This window comes from Ciconia boyciana, chromosome 17 (assembly GCF_034638445.1).
Source record: "Ciconia boyciana chromosome 17, ASM3463844v1, whole genome shotgun sequence".
NCBI classification, from domain to species: domain Eukaryota; kingdom Metazoa; phylum Chordata; class Aves; order Ciconiiformes; family Ciconiidae; genus Ciconia; species Ciconia boyciana.
Genome location: NC_132950.1, coordinates 4,063,370 through 4,085,638, shown reverse-complemented (window position 1 = coordinate 4,085,638; position 22,269 = coordinate 4,063,370). Strand labels below are relative to the sequence as shown.

At 37.5% G+C, this 22,269-nt stretch overlaps 1 protein-coding gene across 3 annotated transcripts in view; it reads right to left on the bottom strand.

Annotated features, from left to right (window-relative positions):
- Window positions 1-22,269, bottom strand: part of ZZEF1 (zinc finger ZZ-type and EF-hand domain containing 1) — a 62,828-nt gene that overhangs the window by 13,353 nt on the left and 27,206 nt on the right. For 2 of the 3 annotated variants that reach the window (XR_012045464.1, XM_072881800.1), the window contains exons 27-48: window positions 20,945-21,024; window positions 19,614-19,707; window positions 18,525-19,041; window positions 17,710-17,874; window positions 16,308-16,427; window positions 15,295-15,456; window positions 14,500-14,629; window positions 14,100-14,238; window positions 13,723-13,888; window positions 12,887-13,149; window positions 11,704-11,876; window positions 10,985-11,132; window positions 10,262-10,401; window positions 9,543-9,820; window positions 8,259-8,433; window positions 7,588-7,720; window positions 5,945-6,141; window positions 5,245-5,364; window positions 3,784-3,972; window positions 3,349-3,449; window positions 2,682-2,817; window positions 1,223-1,582 (exon numbers count right to left, since the gene is read on the bottom strand). Coding sequence is in view for 2 of the 3 variants with exons in the window: in XM_072881800.1 (XP_072737901.1) it covers window positions 1,223-1,582; window positions 2,682-2,817; window positions 3,349-3,449; window positions 3,784-3,972; window positions 5,245-5,364; window positions 5,945-6,141; window positions 7,588-7,720; window positions 8,259-8,433; window positions 9,543-9,820; window positions 10,262-10,401; window positions 10,985-11,132; window positions 11,704-11,876; window positions 12,887-13,149; window positions 13,723-13,888; window positions 14,100-14,238; window positions 14,500-14,629; window positions 15,295-15,456; window positions 16,308-16,427; window positions 17,710-17,874; window positions 18,525-19,041; window positions 19,614-19,707; window positions 20,945-21,024 (3,986 nt within the window). In the remaining variant the exon portion in view is untranslated. The remainder of the gene's footprint in view (window positions 1-1,222; window positions 1,583-2,681; window positions 2,818-3,348; window positions 3,450-3,783; window positions 3,973-5,244; window positions 5,365-5,944; window positions 6,142-7,587; window positions 7,721-8,258; window positions 8,434-9,542; window positions 9,821-10,261; window positions 10,402-10,984; window positions 11,133-11,703; window positions 11,877-12,886; window positions 13,150-13,722; window positions 13,889-14,099; window positions 14,239-14,499; window positions 14,630-15,294; window positions 15,457-16,307; window positions 16,428-17,709; window positions 17,875-18,524; window positions 19,042-19,613; window positions 19,708-20,944; window positions 21,025-22,269) is intronic. The other variant, XM_072881801.1, reaches the window with a different exon arrangement.

Here is a 22,269-nt window from a genome sequence, read left to right as displayed (position 1 = left end):
AGTCCTGCTACTCGAGGCCCTTTCCAGGTCATTATAGCAACCTATTACATCTCTTCACCTGCAATTTTCTAACTCCTATAAAATGCAATACTAGCTCAGACCAAAAGGTTCATCTCCAAATCAGCTAAAGATGGATTTATTGGGGAAAGGGAGTTTAAAAAACAAAAGCAGTATGTAGCGTAGTTCCCTGAATGCATTCTTTGCCTCCACACAGGCAGAATAGCCTAAGACAAAGGCTACGCTTTTGTATTTAATACGCCTTAACAGATTTTTATTCTATCAGTTCATCCCGTCATTTGCTGAACCTATATAAACACCCTGTGGCAAAAATTTCAATGACATACTGTGTCAAGAACCAGTTCTTTTGGTTTGTTTAGGACCTGCTACTTATTACCTTAATCTGACACTCCTTTGTTTTCTTACTGGGAAGGCCAGTGAATAATACTTGCTGTTAACTCTTGTATGCTGCTTACTGTTTTAAAAATACAGAGAAAGAGGAGCAGCCTTTTTCATTACTCCTCCTCCCTCAATGCGCCCACAGGGCAAAGATCCAGGATGAAGAAAACTAGTTGGTTCCTCAAACTGAAGTTATTCCATGGCTATAATAATCCCTGCCACTCCAGACCTCTTCCAGTTGTACTGCATCTTTTTTTTTTTTTTTTTTAAATGACATGAGGGAGTCAGGTCACATGCTGCAGTCCAGATGAGAGCATACTATTGGTTCAGTGGCACACCGATGCCTTCTGTTTTATTTTTAATTCCTTCTTTGAAGATTCCCAGCACTTGATTTGCTTCGACTGCTGTGAAGCATTGAGCTGACATTTTCATTACAACATTCTATTGTAATTCCAAGATCACTTCCACCACGGTAACAGTCAGCTCATCAATGGAGTAGCAGGTATTACAATATACACATTGAGATCTAACAAAAGCAGCTTTCAAAACGGACTGCCTACTTTACCAGTTTCTCTATAGGATTTATTTTCCCATATAGCTCTTTCATAACTGAAAGAGTTGTTGCTGCGGAGCTAGTTTTTCCATTTTCTGTTAACAAAATCAGCACATTAAGACACTGACAGATTCCAACTGCTTTTTCAGAACTAATTTAAATTTTGGAGTTTCAATTTAGTTTAAAAAAGGTACTGCAAGTATTTTTGCTAGTCAGAGTCTCGTGGCACATAAGCACAGGGCTTGTTCACATGCATAAGTGAAATCCACTTACTTTTTCCCATAACTGCTTTTCCTCTAGCTGCATAAGCATGTCCAGTATGTATGTCATATGGGCTGGGCCACTAAGATCTAGGATTTCCTCATTTATTGCCACATCATCTGGCCACTCAGCTAACAATGATGCCAGCACATGCCTGGCATAAAGAACAGCAGTTGCCTCATTCACACGATACAGGTAGTCCCTCACAGCCTTTTTACTTCTAGAGTCCAGCTCCTTGTGCAGGAGTATTGAACTCTTAGTGCGACGTTGCTTGGCATAACTAAGCTGTAGATCACTCTCTGTGTTGGTTATCAGTTTCTGGGCGACCGGATTGGTTTCTTCTGTTGCTTTATCACAGAGAGCAGGCTTTGACTGCAAAAAAGAAAAGCAAGTTTGAAAACAGGCTCTCAACAATTTACTTCCTTATGTTTGGATATCTGACCAGTTCATCAGACTGCAAGCTGAATTTACAGATTAATTTGTCTTTTACATACTGAAAATCAGATGCATCAAAGAACACAAAAGTGTGATCTCTCATGCACCTACAGGGACAGATTTCCTCAAAAAGACTGTTTATGTCAACAGACTTCACTTATGCTAATGCATTCATGACTGTACACATGAACAGAAACAGTAGTTAAAATTCTAACCAGAAGCATTAAATTTAAGCTGACCTACAGAGGTAAAGCAACAAAGTGCCATGCTATTGGTGACACAGAATGAGGCAAGTTGGGAGGGATCTTTGGAGATCATTTGGTCCAAATCCAAGCTACAAGCTGAGCCAACTTCAAAATCAAGACTTTGTCCAGTTAAGTTTGGAGAACTTCCAGGGGTGGATATTTCACAGCCTCTGTATAAGCTGTTGTAAGGCCTATTTTTTTTTTTTCTTACAATTATGTGAAACTACTTTAGGAAGCCCTTGATCCAGTTTGCTATGCAACTGATAGACAACTATGCTGGTGGTACCACACAGCCAGGAACCAGCACCCAAAATAAATCAAAGAGCTGTGGGACCATGCTACTGAATGCAAAACCTCAAGCTTGCAAGTGTAGTGTCTACTTTACAAGACAAATTAATTGCTTTCTTGTTCTGTTGAAATTACTGTAAGATAACAATAACATGCTAAACTGGTAACACTTAGGCATAAGCTTACTTAGGCATAAGTTTACAGTAATTGGATACAATATTTCTTGCATAACAAGAGGAAATTACAGCATGCAATCACAATTTATTCTCCTGACCTGAGGATCAAGTTCTCTTACTTCCTTAAGGAAGAAATTACAAGGAAGAAATACTTGCTTCTTGTTGTACCTGCTCATTCATTTTTATGTAAAACATTAACAACAGATTATTTCAGATGTTAAAAGAAAAACCAAAACCTCACGTTTGAAGTTACTAAGCAAAACTGAAGTTATTCAATGCCTAAATTAATTATTTCACAACCACTCCTTTTTGCGGAGACGTACGTACCAAACAGGGTAAAATGATCATATCTGTATCTACTGCTTTTGAACTCTGCTCCTCCAACCTCAAACGCTTGCTAGGTTGCCATTTCTGAGCCAGTGTTCGGATCCTCTCATCTGTTGTAATTACATCACCATCAAACCTTAAAAGAGGCAAAAGAAAAAAAAAATACACAAATGTGTTTTGAAAGTAATGCAAACTAAATTAGTGCAATTAAATGCAAATTAATCTTCCCACCTTCTGTTTTAGAAAGATTCATTAAACTCTGCCTATTTTTATCATACCATGTTAACTAGCTTCGCTGTTCTAACAAGTCAAAGGTTTTACATGTTATAAAATTGCTCATCTCTGTGAGAATGTGGTGGCTCCACGACATGCTTTGATTACTAGAAGCCACATGTAAGCTCTCCATTCTTCCTCAGTTAGGATAATTTAGAAACATAGTAGATCTTCGTATGGGAGTTATCATATTGAAAAGAACATGCAATGTATTTCAGAAGATGGTGACTTGTTTCCATAAATACAACTTAGTAGGAGTTTATTTCCTTACTTTTTCACACATGAAAACCAAAGCGTATCCTTGGAACAATTTCTGTTCGGCACCTATTAGATTTTAGGTTACCACCCACATCTAGTAACTTTGTTTTTCTGCTGGACCCAGTCTTTCACATACCTCTTTTGGACTTCCAGGAAAAAAGAATCAGTTCTTTTCATTTGCAACTCATACATGGCTCGAAGAATATGGAGAGGTGCATTAAGTGCATCATGTGTCATCTGAGCAAGGGAAAAAAAGAAAGAGAAAAAAAGATGACATTACAGGGAAAAAGAAAGATGAGTTTCTTTAAGGATGACCTAGGTATTATTTTCCCACTTATTATACAGGTAGAGAATTAATGAATTTAAAATCTGGATTAGTTTAGCAAAAAGCTTTATAATGATTTTGTAGTGTTTAGTACTGTAGTTCTAGTTTATTTCCTTTAGATAACAATACATTGAAATAATAGACCCATATTCTGTAAATTTAGAAGAAAAACAGCCATATAAACTACCAAATATTTTATGCAACTAGCAAATTCACAGTAGTTTCAAAGGAGGTAAAATTAAGTACCAAGAAGCATATTTTGGTGGCTTCATCCAAACCCTCCAGAGGATCAAGTTTGTTCTGCTCTGAATCAACAGGACCAACAATGGGTTGCTCCACATCTTGATCTTGTTCCCTTTCTTCCAGTTCTGTATCCTCACGTTCAGCCAGGGAACTGATCTCTTTCTTTGAGGAATACAGCATTATTGACAAAATCTACATAGAAAAAAGGTAGCATATTGTGTGAAAGCTGTAGATATTATTAGTGTATCTGCAATCAGCATTTTATAAGAACATTATAAGACTTGGACAGTGGTTAACACATCCTACTCTATAAAGCTGCCGCACCTAAAAAAGAAAAAAAAAAAAACACCAAACCCAAAACACAAAACCAAACCATTTCCTACTTAACAAATGTAGCAGCCTTCCAGGCTGCTACAAAGACAACTTCAGTGATTAGCCGAAAGTGTAAAAAATTGAGAAAATAATTATTTAACCATTTCAGTACATCAAAGGTTTGAGGATTCTTAGACAAGAACAGAGCAGAGGTGACTACCACCAAAAAGCCAGTGATGCCCCTACACCACTCTCCTCCTTTGAAAACATACTGTTGGCTTCAGCACAGCCAACACCACTAGTAGTCATAACAGGAAGAAAATAACGTCACACGCTTCCTTGGTCCTCCGAGTTGTGTCAGCCTCAGTTCTGAGGATTAACGCAGGCAGAGCTATGGCGAGACATTGTAGTGCTCAGAGCAGAACGTTCATTTGGTACGATGCTGCCCAAAGGGGAGGAAGGTGGGACGCCTCTGAGTCAGGGCTGGTTCTCTGGCTGTAGGTCAGGAGGCAGCAAGATCTCCCAGTCCAGATCTGATTCTGCAGTATTTCTAACCAACTCCTTGGGGCAACTTTTCAGAGGAAATCCAAGGCATTACTCTTTCTCTCTCTTACTGTTGCTACAGTCCTAAGTATGAATTAGCACAACTCTTGCGTATGATAAAACATAACTAACAGTTGAACCACACTTATCTTCCAGCAATTAACAAACATTCAGAAAGAACGTGCCCACACGCATATTGGTCTCCCCATATTGCACTGCAGTAATACCTTGTACGTATCAGTGAGTAATGCAAGTAATGTTTTTCTTCAAGATTAATTATTATTTTTTAAATTGAAGAATGGAATTTTCAAGACCAGTCTAAATAAAATTCATAAAAGAAACTGAGTAGGTGATTAATGCCTCATCTTGCAAATTTCTTTCAAATACAATCAGATTAATTCAAATCAGCTCCTGCTTTAAAGAAGTTAGACTATTATCTACACAATAATGATGGACAGAGGAAGGCAGATTCAGGGATACAGTTAACATTTTTATAAAGACTAATTAGAAATACTCTTGAGACTTTCTTCACAAAAGGGAAGTGCAGTGCCATAACCTTTCATGCCACTGCGTGAAGCCTGACTTTTTACAAAACCTAACTTTTCTTACCTCCAAGTCTCTGAGAAGCCAGGTCTTACTGAAGCCAGTTCCTTTGCTACATTTCTTCACTAGAAGCTTGAGTAAACCAGACTGAAGAAAGGCAGCTTGGATCTCCTTAAAGCCATGAGTCTACACACACACAGACACATGCAAATAAATAAGTAAAAAGGGAACAATGCATCACAATGCTTGCAAGGCCTCAGATAAACTTCCTGCTCAGATGAACTACGTTGGGAATCTTTTTCTTTCATTTCCCTAAAAAACCCCAAAATACAAATCCCCACAAATACCTTGAGTATCATCTATGGCACACAAAGAGTAGTAACTGGATATCTGTTTTACTCTGACAGTCCAAAAAAATACAGATCCCCTCTTCAAATACTTGAAGAGTAAGAAAAGGGGCAAGTGAGCTTCACTCCATGACTTTCGTCTAAATTTCGTCTCTCTAAATTTCGTCTTCACCTTTCATGAACGGTCAGCCCCCACAGAGGAAAAGCGATCCAACTTCCAACTCAGACTCACAAATACTATTTAAAGCCTAGCAACATTTTCAGGCCCCTACAGACAGGGGATAAAAGTAGCCAGCTGTGAGAGAAACAAACTTGTGTTAGTTCCCCAATGTGCTTAGTTAATACCCAAGTTCCTGTAGCGCAAGGTAGAATACGAACTTTTATTATCTATTATATCCTACATGTCAGGCAAAAGATACCTTAAGTGTTCTGTAAAGCCCCTTTAGAGCGAGTGATAAGACCCAAGTTGCTTCCACTGCCTCAGCATAGCTACTGTCCATGCTGGTTTGCAGAAGATGAGTGGATATAAGAACAAAGTGCTGGAGGTACTGTCTCAGCTGGGTCTGAGAATCACTGCCTTCTTGTCCACATTTCTGAATCAACTGATAGTCTTTCACTACAAGAGAGAAAAAACACAATTCACTAGGTTAATCTTAAAATATTGTGCAATCATTTCTTACCAGTAGATATGAGTAGGCTGAGACATGAACACGATCCATACGTGAAGTACATTCTAATGTCACATTAAAGAGACTGTAGGAGAACCACCTATCTGCTTTGCTGTGGCAAAATCATACTCTTGTACTGAAATTATCTCAGAATCATCGAATAGTCAAGAAAATGTTTCATTTTTCAGTGCAAGTTAAAAAACCCCTAGGTAACTTCTGGCAACAGCTGATTGTCTGCACATATTTGCACATAAACAGTACGGCATACAAAGCAGCACATGTTGTATTTTACAACTAAAATGGGGAAAATTCTGACCTGCAGTTGATACGATGAAATAAATCTTGCTGATTTTACTGTTTAAAATGTCAACAGTCAAAAAAAAAAAGCAAGCTTTTATATTCAAATCTTTCTTCAATATCAAAAAGCAGTTTAGACTGTTGATTTTTCCAAGTGTCTTTTAAAGAACTTCCATAGTCAAATCTTAGGACAACCTTTGCTTTATTAACTTCACAATATCAGGTCACGTATGCCAAAGCTGAAAGCCTGCACTCCTACAAATCCAACTGATTTGTTATATGTTAAACATTTAGCTTGACTAACTTTTAAACAAGGTGAAATAAAGGAATAAAATTCTCTCTGGTACAACGAATGGGACCCAGGAGGCAAAATCTATCTCTGGGTTTTTGTTGGTGTTTTCTCGTGTATTTTCTGATTCAAGAAGTTAGGCCTGTCCTCATGGCATGCTTTTTTACAGGATCAGGAAAAAACAGCCAACACAGCATCATTTCAGAAGCAATCAATCAATAATGGGTATGTTTGTGTTAGTTCTTAGTCTTCATTTGCTAGTAGGTAGCACATCTCGCCCACAGTGGAAACAGGCACTTCATAAAAATTCAGAGCATTTTTGGAGCAACAAAATGGACTATCCCAAAAACGTTCAGGCTCTGCGTACTTTTCCTTTATATAGCAGCATCTAACTACACAGAGGCAGCATGTGCATTTTTTAGATTTGCAATTAAGACATTAAGCACATGTCTGTAAAGGGTAAGACACAAGCAGTAAGCATATCTCAAAACAGAAACAATTGCTTAATCAAAGGCCTATGTCTGAGATTTTTCAATTAATAAAATGGTCAAGAGTTCCCTAAATCATTTTCTGAATGAAAAGAAATGCCAGAGTTTTAAAAAGAAAATGAGTCTCCATAATCTTTACTGCAGAAGCTTCACAATTTGGTTTAACTTACGAGCGGAAAATCAGGCGACTTACTAATAATGGAAATCAAACTCTGCAGACCTGCATCAAGTGGTCTAGTTAAAATACGCTTTTGGGTATCCATAAAAAACTGTAAGGAAATACTGTGTGATTCTTTGATAAAATAAAAGTGTCACAGAACCTGTTTTTCTCTTTCGAGTTTTGATGTCTACTACAACTGCCCTGTTTTTCTCCGTGAAATGCTTCAGGATGATCACGTTATGAGGCTCATTAGCATTATCCATGTACACAGAACGAGTCCCCATACACAGCACCTGAAATTGCAGCAAAAGTTTCAGTTGTGGTTTGGAATACTTATTTGCAAATACACAGTCATCTTTTATATTGGTTACATTTGCTTATACTTGGTATTGTACTTCTTAGCTGAAAAATCTGCTCGCTACCAGGTATTTGCTGATCTTTAGAAAAAGGCAGTTCCTTTCTATAAAAGAAATGCCTACGACAAACAACCTAATGCTACATAGGCGATATATCAGAGTTATGACTATCAAGAGTGAGATTGGTTTGTTTCACTTGTATAGAAAGCCCTTTTTGATACTCAAACATACTAAGCTGGTTTTCTCATGATAGTTACAAGTAGCACTCAAAGAAATACAAGGCAAAACCAGCTACATTATTCTTCATTAAATAAACATTAATTGTGCGCAAGTGGAAAGATGTGAACTCTGACATACACCGTGTTTTGACAGTTTATAATGGATGTCCCCAATTGATGAAATCTGTAGCGTTTAGAAATAGAAACCTAAAAGCTCTAACCAATTTTGCTTCCTTTAGAATCAATAGGCCACTTACCTCAGGAAACCCAACCAGCACCAATAAAGTGAAGATATTGGTGTGCTTTAGCTGGAAGGGCAGTTGTTTAATGCAATGGTCAGTGAAAGCAGCGATCACATTATGCCACTGCGCAGAAGAGTTCAAAGATCGAAGAATATCTGCCATGGAGCTTGCCCAGTCCAGACCTACACGACTGGAAAGCAAGAGCAGTCTGTATTAGGAGGGCTGACTACAGACTTACCTGAAACTATTTTTCCTCAAGACAGCGTATCACTGTTAATCTGTCATAGCTATAGCTTTCATAGCATTATATAACTGTTTTTCCAAATACTTGAAGCTTTCATGTCAGCTGACACATGAATTCTGTTTTATTTTTCATCACTAGAGCATAAATACTACTCTGTTTTCTTAAAGGGTTTACAGTCCCAAATCAAAGTGTACCTGAACGTTGTCACCTTTAATTCCTAATCTTAGTTTAGAGTTCAGAAGTTCTACTTTGCACAACAGCAAGTGGTTTATTTCCCACGTATGTGACCACCTGCTCTCTCTCTGTGGACTACACAAATAATCTAGAGAGACTGGCCTCCTTGCTCTAAAGTTAGTCTTTGAGAAACTCCTTTCCCTCAGCTGATCCTCTGGATAATTTTAAATTTAATAAATTAAATCTGCCTTTAAATTCCATATGCTTTTTCTATTTGCTTATGAACCTTCCCTGTAAAACATAGCTACAATGAAAAATAGCACTTTCATATTTAACAGGCACGACATTAATCTTAGAATGCTTGAGAGCTTTCTCAAGATCTTCAAAATAGAACATCTGCCCTGCCCCTCCTTGCTGTTTCCAGTGCAATTTTACTATACAAAAATCTCTCTCTCTAATACTCTTACATAAAAGGGCCAGATCCAGAACACAGCACTGTTGATAGTTACCACGTGACACACTCTCCACTTTCCCAAGTTACAGAAGAGATATGTAACTCAACAGGAGAGAATTAATGTTATACAAAAAAAATATAGGACTGTGTTTTGGTTTTCCTTGAAGTTTCCAAACCTTACTACTTCCACCATAACATGCTAAGTAGGTAATCGCAGGAAATCAAGCCACTCTTCAACAGGCAGCCTCCTTTTGGAAGGAAATCAAGAGATTCTCACTGCAACAAGGGTGGCAGATGCTAAGCCCTTCCCACGATCAGGGCGCAGGTTTAATCGACTTTCTGTTAAAAAGGCTCTATGCATGAGGCACACATAAAAGAAAATTAGTATTAGTCAGAGAGTAACTAATAGGTTTAAATTAAAAAGCACCTGTCTAAACACACAGCTCCCAGACTGAACAGAAGATGAGTTGTCTTCCAGCCTTCTGGCACTGTAGACCCATCTCCCGCAGCAAACAAATTATGTTTGGCTGAAAGGACTTTAGCCACTGCAGCATCCACTTCTGCAGGCATAAGTCTCAGGATTAACTGGCCCAGAAGTCCCAATGTTAAATGGTAAGTTTCATTTAGGTGGCCAGCGTTTGAGATTACAACCTGAAACATCAGTGGAAGTATTTGTTCCAGGTTAATCAAAGACATTGTGGAGCCCTATGGAAAAAGAAAAGTCTCAGTAAGACAGGGAAAGACAACAAGACTTTTAGTCAAAGTCATAGCACATACAAAAGCTTCTGTCCTAATGCTCTTTCAAGTGGGACAAAAGGAAATGAGAAACTAGGTTCCTCCTTCTGTTCCTGACTAGTTAAGCTGACCTGACACATAAACCTAAGTTGATGCTTTAAACTTTGCAGCTGTTGAACAGTTAAGATAGACTGCTTTACAGATAAATTAAAATTCCTTTCCCTCTCCCCCCACCCAGGAACAAGCCCTCACATTCCTTAGTAATGTGAAATGTCTTAAGACATTCTGATTCACATTTTATAACATGTAAGCAACAAGAGCCCATCTCCCACATTTAATTAGCTATGAATTTTATTCATGTTATTTGTGACACCTAGAAAACTACACAGATTGAAAGTAAAAAGAACTAACTGATTTGAAAGGTGGTAACATAGCTGCCAGCAATCCTAGAATCCTCTTCTGAGAGCATTCAGCAAAAACTTGTTCCTGGCTAGGTATTAAAACCTTCTCTGCTTGCTTCTGGGCTGAATCCTCCAAGAGGTAGTCATCTGCTTTTTAAATTAAAATAAAAGAAGAAAATCCCCAAAATGACATTAAAAATAAAAGAAGTAAGTGACAGCTTAATTTTAAGAATTACAATCTAAGGATAAAAAACCTTTTTAAAAATTTTATTAAAATTGGGAAAGCACGTCTTTATAAAAGTATATAAAAGATAGCAGGTGAAGAGATTTACACCCTTCTATTCAAAAACATAAAGGACAGTACTATGGACAGATCCATTTTACTATCATAATTCTAACAATACTAGTCTTTAATAGAATAAGACGCTTAACTTCTGGTTCCAAGTACATAAGAATACACAAGTATTGTGTTAGACCAACAGGAACTATAATCTCTATATATGGATATATATCAGTGGAATTCTACTCTGATTTCTAGAATCCTTTAAACCGACTGCAAGGTAGCAGTTGTTCAAAGCAGTATGCTTGGCAGGTTTTTAGAAAGCAGACAGCTCGCTTGCATTAAAGACATTTGCAAATACACAAAAATGGGTTAGGAACAAAAAATACAGCTGTTCGCTTTGCATCTGAATGGATATTTCTGTGGCAGGGAAAATGAGAAATAATCTTTTACCTGTTGGAGAAACATTATCATCCACAGACAAGTCTGACTCCTGTCTCAAAACAGCTTTCTTTGCAAAGACAGCTTTGCTTTCACTTCCTTGTTTTCCTACTTTATCTTCTGCAGGAGACTGGATTTCATTGCGAGCATCTCCTTTCCCCTAAAAATAAAACAAAGACACTAAAAGATTAAAACAAAATTTAATACCTGCAGAAACAGCCACAGAAAGAAGCAGCCAGTCATCTGCATTTGACAAACATTTTTCCTCGAATTAAAACCTTTATTAAGAACTTCTTGATGTATACATGTCTTAAGCTTCCATACAGTGAAAATACATTTTTCTATTTTGCTCACATCTCTATGCATAAAATTATTATACTGTAATAGTTTTATACACTGTATAAAACTGTAGGAAACTCGTTCTCCTACCTAAACAGTGCTAGCAACTAGGGGAAATGACAACTCTTTCAGAAAGAATGTCCTTTGCCCCTTCCCTCCAACGCTTTTGTGAATCAGTTGCCTGTAAGAACATAAGCTGATGCCTTCATCTTTGATCAGCTGGATCTAATAAAAAATGAACCAACAACTGTTCCTTTGCCCCTCAATTTTTACCTACAAATGAAATCATTACTATCCATTATTTCAGTTACATATCCAGAATAGGATGTTTAAGCTTCTGAAGAACACACATCTAATTGATATCAGGGGTTCTGTAAATAACGGGTACTTACATTACAATGCATAGAAGAGCCTATGCTCGGTTTCTCATCTCTTCCCTTCACTGCTTTATCACCAGCATGACTTTTTGGAGCACCATCTGTGGGAGGACTGACTGAAACAGTGTCGTTCTCTGAGAAGGATTCACCTTCTGGTAACATGCAGAGGAGAGCTAAATTTTTCAGACCTGAAAGCAAGCAAGTTATAAAAGCTATTTAGCTGTTGAGTGGCAAGATAGGCAAAAAGCAGAACTGAAACATTTTGAAAGAGAACTGCAAAATTCCCCTCACACACTTCTTTTGAATATCAACTCCATCAAAAAGATGCTCCCCATCATCTTCACTTAATGATGTAGTTCCATTACATAATAGTGATGAACAGGTGGTGACATTTTCCACCTCAAAGATACCATCAGGGTAGAAGTCTTAATCAAGAAAGCATTAGAGATATCTCCCAACAGTGTAAATTATGAAAGGTAAATGAAATTTGTCTTAGCTTTTAATCTTCTGACCACTTAAATACCTACACAATAAAACTGTATGTTAAAAACGAACAGATTAAATAATGAGTATGCGTAAGTATTTGGTGGTGATGGTATTTCAGCTGTATTAGAGCTGCTCAAAAAACTACCAGTAAACTTATGTGAACTTGAATGTATCAAAAATTCTAGCCTCAACATAGGTCTCTACTGTATCACCCTATTTTCTGTAGTAGGTCTTAGTTCACAGAAATCCTAATTTCCAGACAAATGGACATCATCCCCAGAAACTTATCTCATACCACAAATAAGGTTAAAAAATTCTTGCAAAAAGATGCAGAACAAAAAACATTTTCCACCAAGTTATTTGCTTTGCTTCAAGTCCTTCAGTTGTCAGTAACACATTAGTAACAGAACATGAAGCTATACTGATTGATCCCTTTACAACATCTAAGATGGAAAAAAAAACAACCAAAGAGTTGCCAAGTTGTCTTCAGTATTTATGTAAGCATAAAATTAATTTTCTCAAGCACTCTATTTTCCATGTTCCAGTGACCTTGAACAACACTTGTTCTACATTTGCTTTCTGCATAAACAGTTATGCTCAGTGAAGTACACAGTAGCTTCCCCTTTCCTTTGGAAACTTCAAAGTGAGTAATCACAGACTTTTCTGACACTTGCTAGAAACCATTGTTTCAGTGAAGGAGGAGCTGACTCACCTTTTCCGTGCTGTGCTTTCATCAAGCAGTCTCCAATGAGCTGTATGCACTGATGCTGCAGAACTCTGGCATGACTGAGGACCTGTGGATCTAGTTTCTCTCCTTCTACTTCCTCCCCATTTGCCAGATCTGCACTGTAGAGAGTCAAAGCTGCAAACAACAGCCAGGAATAATTGTGGACATATGGCTGGATGAGCCTCTGTCGGTCACTGATTCGAATAGTCACCATTGGATACACTGTGATGCTGTGAGTGGGCAAGTGACTGAAAGAAGAAGGTACATAATTTTGAAATGCAGCCACTTTCTTGCTAACAAATGTAGTTAGTAACACACGACACCTTTACGGAGACTGAAAAACCTAACACATTCCAGAGTTTCAAACCGTAGACCTTCATGTGCTGTAAACTGTCAGATCCTCACCGACTTCAGTAGTGCTCATTTAACAGAGCCTGAACTGTCACGAGAGCTCCTGCTCTAGACATGAAATTTTTTAAGATCTTTGGTGTCAAGCACTGAAACCTATGTTGTCTAACCACACCACTGTGCATTTCTTCAGGGTTGATAACTCTCCTTCTGCAACTTTCACAGCCATGGCTAGAAAACAATTGCTACTAAGTTACTTCAGAGCTTGGGGCAGGTTTCCAAACTGCAGAAGTTTTTGCTGAACTGGCCCTATATTTGTTACGTTTCCCTGAAGGACACTAACTAGACGTTCTGATGTCAGACACAACCTTGTAGCAAGCGACATCAGAATGACTGACTGTAGACTGTACTTAGTTGCTAATTACTGCTTTTCTGCCAAGTGAAGTGGGGGAACAAAAACACGTATTTAATACCTGTCAGAGTATTTCTTTGCAGAATAGCATCCATAGCACAGGTCAAAGTCATCACACACGTTGCAGTTCATTCTCCGACCTATGATAACTCCTTGACAGTGATCACAGGCATACTCCATGTTAACCATTTCATGGTCGTCCTCATGTCCTTCAGGTTTAACTCCACCTGTAGAGAAATGTTTTAAGATTTCCCTGTAAATCCTTTTTGATAAAGGATCTTTCTTAATTTCAAGTTCACATTCAGATTAGGAAAAGAAAAGCTTAACATTTCTAAAATATCCAGAAGAAAAGTCTTTCACTGTATTTTATATATAATTTAGAAGACATACTTTTGCCTTCGAGTATAGGGTTTTGAGGGTTTTTTTAATGATTCTTACCAAGAAAACAAGTTTTACACAGATCCATGTCATTGCATTGCAGACAGCGGTAGCGATGCCATGGTGCAATTTCATCACAGCCATCACAGGATATGTCCACATTTAACAGGTCACAGTAACGAGCAACAAACATGTGCATCTAGAGCAATAAATGGACACAATCCACTTGAGTATTATTTTCTGACGTTGAGAAAGCTCTTTTTAGACAGAAAGCAGAACACCTCCCCTGCCAAAAAAGGATGGGGATCTTTTCATCATTTTAGACTTTTGAAGGCCTACAAGGAGCCAGGGATCCAACTCATGAAAGATCAGTTTAAGTCAGATTCCTTTCTCTCCTTTATGCTTTTAAAAGTCTCCTAATTACCCCTTCTGCAGATAAATAAGCAAATCATGAGGTCACCTTTCTCTGCTTCTCTGGGTCAGCTTGAGCTATCTTTTCATACCAGGTCTCAAACATTACATCCTGACATTCATCCATCCACTCACAGTTTTGCTTGTAGTCTGCAATTTCATCTTCTTCACTCCACTGACTAAAAGAAAAGCAAGCTCAAAATCAAGTTTGAATGCAATCAGGCTTCCCTCTAATATAACTTGGGATACTTTTTTTTTTTAAAGAACAAAGTGCTATAACATGCTAATAAAAACAGAATTGTGAGAACTCCAGTTCACTTGGTTAATAAATGACCATATAGACAACCTGCTTCTTGCCTCTGTGACAAATTCTTAAATACATATAGGGAGCATAATGCAAAATCAGAAAAATCCACACTTACAAAACTGCTTTTGGTAATGCTGGCAGATCAGATGAGAAATTTTAAAAGCTTTTTGGCCTTTACATTTACTCATGTGTCAGAAGTGAAAATGAACTACTATAAAAATGAAACATGCAGGTGTTAAAAAATTTGGTATTTATCAAGACAAGAAACAGCATTATCCACCTCCTGCTACACTACTAAACGAGTGAAATGTTCCAGCAGTAATCGGGTTAAAGATAAAATTTTAATAGTTTTTGCACTAGTAACGCTGCAAAAATTTTCAAATACTTCAGTTAAGCCCTTGGATACTGGCCAAAATTTTGCCATACTTGTTAGTAGTATTTTTACTGCTTGTTCCAGCACAAAGTTCAGGAGCCTTTCTTGGTAAAAATGGTATCAGTAGTTAGTACCATGTGAAAGTTGCCTTCTTCCTGACTCACCAAATGACACTGTCATGAATACTTATGTTTTCTTGTGACGTAGTCATAAGAAGATGTGGTAACTGAATCTCAACAAAGAAGGAAAGATCACTTGGTTCCCAACTCATATCCAAAAGGTGAAGGAGAGTTGTCTGCACACATGATAAGGCAGGAAGCAATGATCTAAATAAAAAAGACGACAACAAAACGTGACTGCTCTAACCTAAAGCTGAAATTGCATATTTGGGGATTAAGAGGGGGACGGTCACTGTACACTGATATCCAGGCTTTACTCTGCATTAAATTAACTATGTGGCAGAAACTCAGGTTTACTAAACTTATACAATTTAGCAAGAAGCATAGCCAATGCAATTTGAAATAAAGATGGTGTCTTTTATGGATTCAGTTGAGATAGAGCTTATGCTATTGCCTGAGCATTAGCAAGAGCGTCCATCTCTTCTCTGCAGTACATTTTCTTGATATTTGCAGGAACTTGTTCTCTTTGAAACCTTTGCCATGTTCAGTTGAAACTAGACAAAGGACTTGGAAGTTACTGGCAGGCAAACAGACATTATAGTCACAAACCTCTCATTTCGTTAGGACACCTGGCTATAAATCCCAACAATTCTAACCAGGATGCTACCAAAACACGAGCTTTAACATTAAAACATAGTTGCAGAATTGTGATATTCATTGTGGCATTACTCTTGCCAAAGTATTCCACAATAAATTTGCTATTGCTAGTATTTTACTACTAAGCTTCAGAAACACACTGCAGAATTATAACTACAAAATGCCATATGTCAAAGTTTTAACACTGATAAATTTATCATGCTTTCCTGCATAGTATTAATAAAAAGGTAACTTGGCATTTTTGATCACAAGATCAAGGTTCCTTATTTACTTCTGTAAAAAATGCAAAGTATAGTCAAACTTAATTAAGACATTAAACAATAAATAACAACTGACAAGGGAAGAGGTGAGGAAGAACAGAAAAAAAATCTCACATAAATAATGCAGGCAATGTACTGTACCTGTCGTTAATAGTACTAAATCCCTTCACAGAATTTACCAGGAACAAAACAAGCTGATAGTAGGACTCTCGAATCTCTTTGTGTAGCTCAGCACCACAGCCTTCCAAGTTTCCAAAGTAGCTAGAAATTAAAGACTCAGTTTAGTAGTCTAGAATTCACTGCTACATTTTAGGTATCGTGACTTGTGCAAATTTTTCAAATGGCCAATCTTTTAAACACTCCCCACAAGCAGGAAGGGTATTAGTTTTGTTTAAAATGCAGCCTGCCACTTTCAAAGAAAAATAAAAGAATCCTGTACCAGGAATCAGAAGTTAAGAAACAAAACAGGCAAAGAGAATATTCTCATGACATTAACGAAAGAACATTTCTTCAAATTAAAAAGGTGCTTTACAAAAATCTAATCAAGATCTTAAAGGAAATCAGTGCACTGCAAGATGACCATAAAAAGCTCTTGACAAGTGAGAAACCAGCTGACAGAGTTCAGTGCTGTCCAGACACACAATAGAAATCAGACCTAAATTCATGAACCAGAATAGCATAGTATTAGCTCCTGCTTTGAGACAGTGCTTTCTAGTTGTAGTGCTTTCTATTTGTATAAAATTTGAAAAAACTTCCGAACTATCTTTCCTTACTTAGAACAACAATTGCACATGCACATAATCGATATGATCTTTTTGCCTTTTTTTTTTTTTTGGTGTGTGTATGTGCATGACCTGTAACTGGTACATAGCACTGCAGACCTTAGCTTGCATGTCCATCACTTTAGCCTCTGGCACACGAGTGGAATATATCACCCCACAATAAAATTTGTCTTGTACAGGTATCACATCCAAAGTTATGAAAATTCACGAACAAGCAAATGCTTGACTAACAAGACATAACATGCACCATTATTGGAAGTTAGTTCTTCTGCCAGATAGGCATTACCTTGATTTACAATGTAAGTTCACAAAAATTATGAAGATGCAATGCTGCATAAGTAAGTACAAGTTAAACGGGTTAGATCACTACAGCTTTACTGGACGAGAAAGAAACCAATCTAGAATTAGACAGGAACTTAAGCAATAACCGAAGACTCTACAATCTTTTCGAGTTTGTTTTGATCTGGTTGGAACTGTAAAGATGTTTCTAGGTATCCACACTGTGGTTCAACCGCATGATACCCACTGCCATGAACAGCTGTACAACTAAGTCCCACTTGAAAATAATTATTAATTTTTTTAAAATGAAGCACGCAATATATGCATAGTAACCTAAAAACTAATCCTCGGGTCACATTTTTATTATCCACATGGATTAAAAACAATAACTTTCTACTGTTTTCAATATACATGACTGGGAGAACACAAGGACTAAGACATATTAAATCACATGGCTGAGACTTGTCTAAATAATTACTTACTTTGTAAAATCTTTCTGACAGGCTAGAAGTTCTAAGAGAAAAAGTACACACGGTGGATGAAAACAGTGTGGCTGCCCAAGTGAGTCTAGGCACTGGCGGATTGTCTTGAGCACTTCCATAATACTCTGCCCTTGGGATTTTCTCAAAGCAAGAACCTTTAAAACACTAAGAAGAGCAAAAAACATCTATGAGGACTTCAAAACTTTGTGCTTAAAATAACTCAAATAAATCGCAATTCAAGAAGTACTTGACTAGTTAAACAAGAGTTTGGTATCTAAATTTCCAATTATATTTCAGCAGCAGTATATTGCAGTTGGAGTGAGTGATAAAGCTTCAACCAGAATCCAGGACTCCTGCACCAGTCCAAGTTTTAGACCCTAAAATAGACAACTGAGAATTGGAAATCTCTATTTTGATTTACATTTTCAGAATATCAGGTAATTTAATGAGAGATGCAACTATTGTATATTTGGTATCAAAGATTTCTAGTACTGCTATACCATGTCTTCGCTGTTTGTAGATCAGCAAAATGCTACTCCAAACAGATCTCAGGAAGTAAAACAAGAAATAGCCAAGTAATTGTTTTTCACATGCTGAAGTTCTACATGATAGAAGTGAATCAAAGGAAATAATACTCTCTACGAGGCCCTACATGGTTGTGAATAACTGAAGTTTGATACATAAATCTGCCAACTATTTATGTACAAAATTGTTTTCAATGCTATCTTGCAGCTAAAAGATGTTTTATTCCATCTGAAGAGGTCTGAAGACAAGTTTCTGTACTTTATAATTGGCAACATTTTCAATTTGCTTACGTTTCATGTGAAAGTGATTGATCCTTAATAAAGTCTAATGTGTTTTTCAATATAGGATATTTCTCCTTCACAGTAGGCACAGCTCTCGGCTCTTCCATTGATCTGAAAGACAGCAGCCTTAGTCTTCCACGGCTGAACTGAGATTTTCGTGTAGGAGTGGAAGGCGGTGATGATATATCTTCTTGCTGTGAAACTGTATTCTCAGCAGGCTTACTATGAAATGCAGATGCTTCTTCTGTTTGGAGGGGGTCTGGAACTTGTTTAATCTTCGTATCGGATTGCGTCATTTGGCCCCCCTCTTTTAAAACAGAATGAGTTACTCCACTGGAAGACAATGAGCGTGCTGCCTGGAAGTCTGTGTCCACAACAGAACCTTTTCTTTGGCATTTATCACTGACGTAGTGTCGGGTATCATCAGTATCTTGGGCTTCCAAACTGTCTGAAGCAGAATCTTTCGTCTTTGCTCTTACAGGCAAAAAATTCAGTAACAAAAGGCTCTTCTGCATACAAAGTTTTGCTGCAGCACAAAAATTGGAAGAGTTAAAATCATGACAATAGAACACCAAACTTGCTATCTTCTGCTTAGGAAGAAAGTGGTTTATCTTGTTTATTCTGAGCCAAGACAGCTAGAAAATACTGTTTTTTCTTATTATATTGATCATGACGCTATCAGTTACCTAATTCTAGATTTCCAAATGCTAGATTTGAATAATCACACTGAACCGTATGAAGCACACAGTAGTCAATGAGAACACATTTTAGTCTAATAACAATCAGCTGCTCTTCTAACATCAGTTACTTGTGGTAACAAGTACCTACAAAAATAGATGAATGTTAAGTTCAGAACCAGGTGACCCAAGTGAGAGGTCACTCCCTGTAGAATTTTCTCACGTACTATTTTCTGCAAAGAACAGCGGAACACAATCCCAGATAGTTCATGTGATGTACACTAGTTTCTCTCTTAAGGTATTAAAAAGTAACCCCAGTTGCTAACTTACATTTTACAGCGAAAATAATACCTAAGATTTACAAGGCAATGCTTTACTAAACTACCTGGAGTGCTTATATATTTGGAAAGGCAACACTTACCAAGAGTTTCTGGGTTCACCTCACTTGCTTCTGTGTTCTGCTTCTCCTCGGTATCATTTCCCCTACCCATCAGGGATTTCTGCTTCATTTCCAACTGTAAACAGGATGTTAAAATCGTTAAAATATGACTCCCCCTGTATATCTATACAGCAAGGCAGTATGAAGACTGCACTGCATTAAAGGAGTTTAATCTCAGGAACAGATGACAGTATTCACTATTCCCTACTGCAGAACAAAACACCCAGTAGTCTAAAAGAGCAATACCTAAATTATCAGAGCAGATAACACAGCCTCACACTGAGATGCTCAAGGTTCGTAGGCCGAGACCCTTCCCTGTCTTGTGACTGGATGTGCATCAGCCCTCCAACAAAAAGAAGGCTTCCCCTCTACCCCCACCACTCAGGAAAAGATACACATCTAGTCATAAGATTCTCCAAAAGCATCATGTCACCTAACTACTGAGTACCGTCAGATGCAAACATCACCTGTCATGCAACAGGTGCAATGCAATTACTCATCTCAACATGCATCTGCACTCATTGCATCTCTAGTGTATTAAGCTGCCAGGAGTTCTTGCAGGCAGGAAAGAGGAGAGAGGAGATCACAAGATACTAGAACAGTTAATTTGGCCAGCCCATATCTGAAGGGCTCACAAGAGTAGCAAAAAAGCGGGCCATAGACTGAATTAGCTGTTCTTGAAGGCCACATGGCTGTTAACCTGCATGACTGTTAACCTTAGAATCTCCTGCAGACTAGTGAAATCTAAATGAATTTTGACTTTCCACAGCTGCAGGGGATGACACGGACCCCTCTCACCAGGTTGTGAGCTGATGACACCAGCTCTTGACATAAGGCTTATGTTTCAAGGAAAATTACGTGCAAAAAACATACTCTGAACTGCAGCCAGTTACCTGCTTGTCAAAGAAGCAATTATTTCCTTTTCTGTTAGCACTGCATTACTGTGAGAATGATGTTTAAGACAGATTTCTTTCTATGCTATACCTCAAAAGAACTCCAACTGCTATGCAAGAATCTTCCTAATAAACAACACACATTCTTGCTGAAAAATAACACAAATGCAACTGATTTTGAGTCAAATTCAGTCCTAAATACTCATGATGAGACATCTGGGGCTGAGGGAAGGAGGGGAGTGTAAGAATGCATTTAAATGTTTAAGTTCAAAGTTTAGAAGCGAATATATGTTCTTCCTAAGTGAAAACAGTTGACCTAGAATCAGTGAAGGAAAACATGGTTCCACCCTACTCCTTAACACAGCATGGTAAAATATTAAGGTAAATGACATTAATAGATATCCTCCTGAGTTATCTTACCATCCATATTCTAATTGAATCAGCCAGGGAATATACTTGTGCAAACTCATCACTCAAAGGCACCTTGCCTCCACTGTTGACTGGAAATGAGAGAAAGAAGAGTCCTGTTTATTTACAGCTCCATTTTCACACAACTTGACTACTTAACTAAAATTATGCTAGAGCCTTCCCTTCATCTCTTAGTCAATACTTGGAATTATGCCTGTAAGAAAAATAGGGGATAAAACCTGCCAACTTTCATATGCCTTAAATACATAAACTGCACCTTGACAGAGTTATTTGTAAAGTTAAATTATGAATATCTTCTTCGTCTCTTCCCAAAACTGATGCCTGCAACCATGGAAAACAAAAAACCTCTCCCTATACATGCAAATATTACTAATGCAAACTGCTATCAGAATAATCAAGACATGCTTAGTATTAACTTGAAGCTCTATAGTTGTATTTAATTATAAATTTTTTTTCCCTTTTGTTTTATGCTATGAATTTCTAGAATGGTCTTTCAAGATCAATTTACAAAAATTAAAGCCCTGACAAAACAGTTTCCATCAAAACTGGCCTGACAATGACTATGGAGAAAAAGACCTTCCTATTCAGAGTCTTCCCTCTCCTATTCCCCCATTTCTTTTTTTCCTTCTTCTTTTCAGCAACACTTGTACATAGTTCACATGGCATAGGTGAACATGGGTCCTGAAATCAGCCTGCCCCAGCAAGACCGACTGACAAAGCCATTAACCTAATAGTAGGATGGATATCTTATCCACTCATTAATATCTTCCTGAGCTACCACAGTTTTCAATCTTACTCAGAAAGTTAGATCAATTGTCAGACATAGGCAAAATGACTGAAGGCAATAACCACTTTAGTCATCAAGTCAGTCTTTGTGTCAATCATTTTTACCCATAACTTTATAGCTCAAAATGTAAGATGTTTAGCTTCAAAATTCTGACAGAAAGTGAACGTCTGAAATGAAACCTTTCAAAACCAAGTAACACCTTATTATCCAATACTTCAAACGTATCAATAAGCTTAACAGAAGGATGGTGTAAGTTAAAAAGTTGTTCATTTTACCTACTGAAAATGTATAAATTGTAATACAATGGACATTATACAAGTTAAAAGGCAAACATTGCCTTTTATTTAAAAAAAAATTAAAAAATACGTATGCTTTGAGGATGCCAAAGTTAGTTTCCACAGTATAACATTTTGGGAGGTAATTCACACCTCCTCCACCCCCAACATTTAAAAACATATATAAGTTGGTGCTGGTCTTTTAGAAAAGATACAATGAGAGTGGAAAACTATATAAGAACCTCCAATCACTG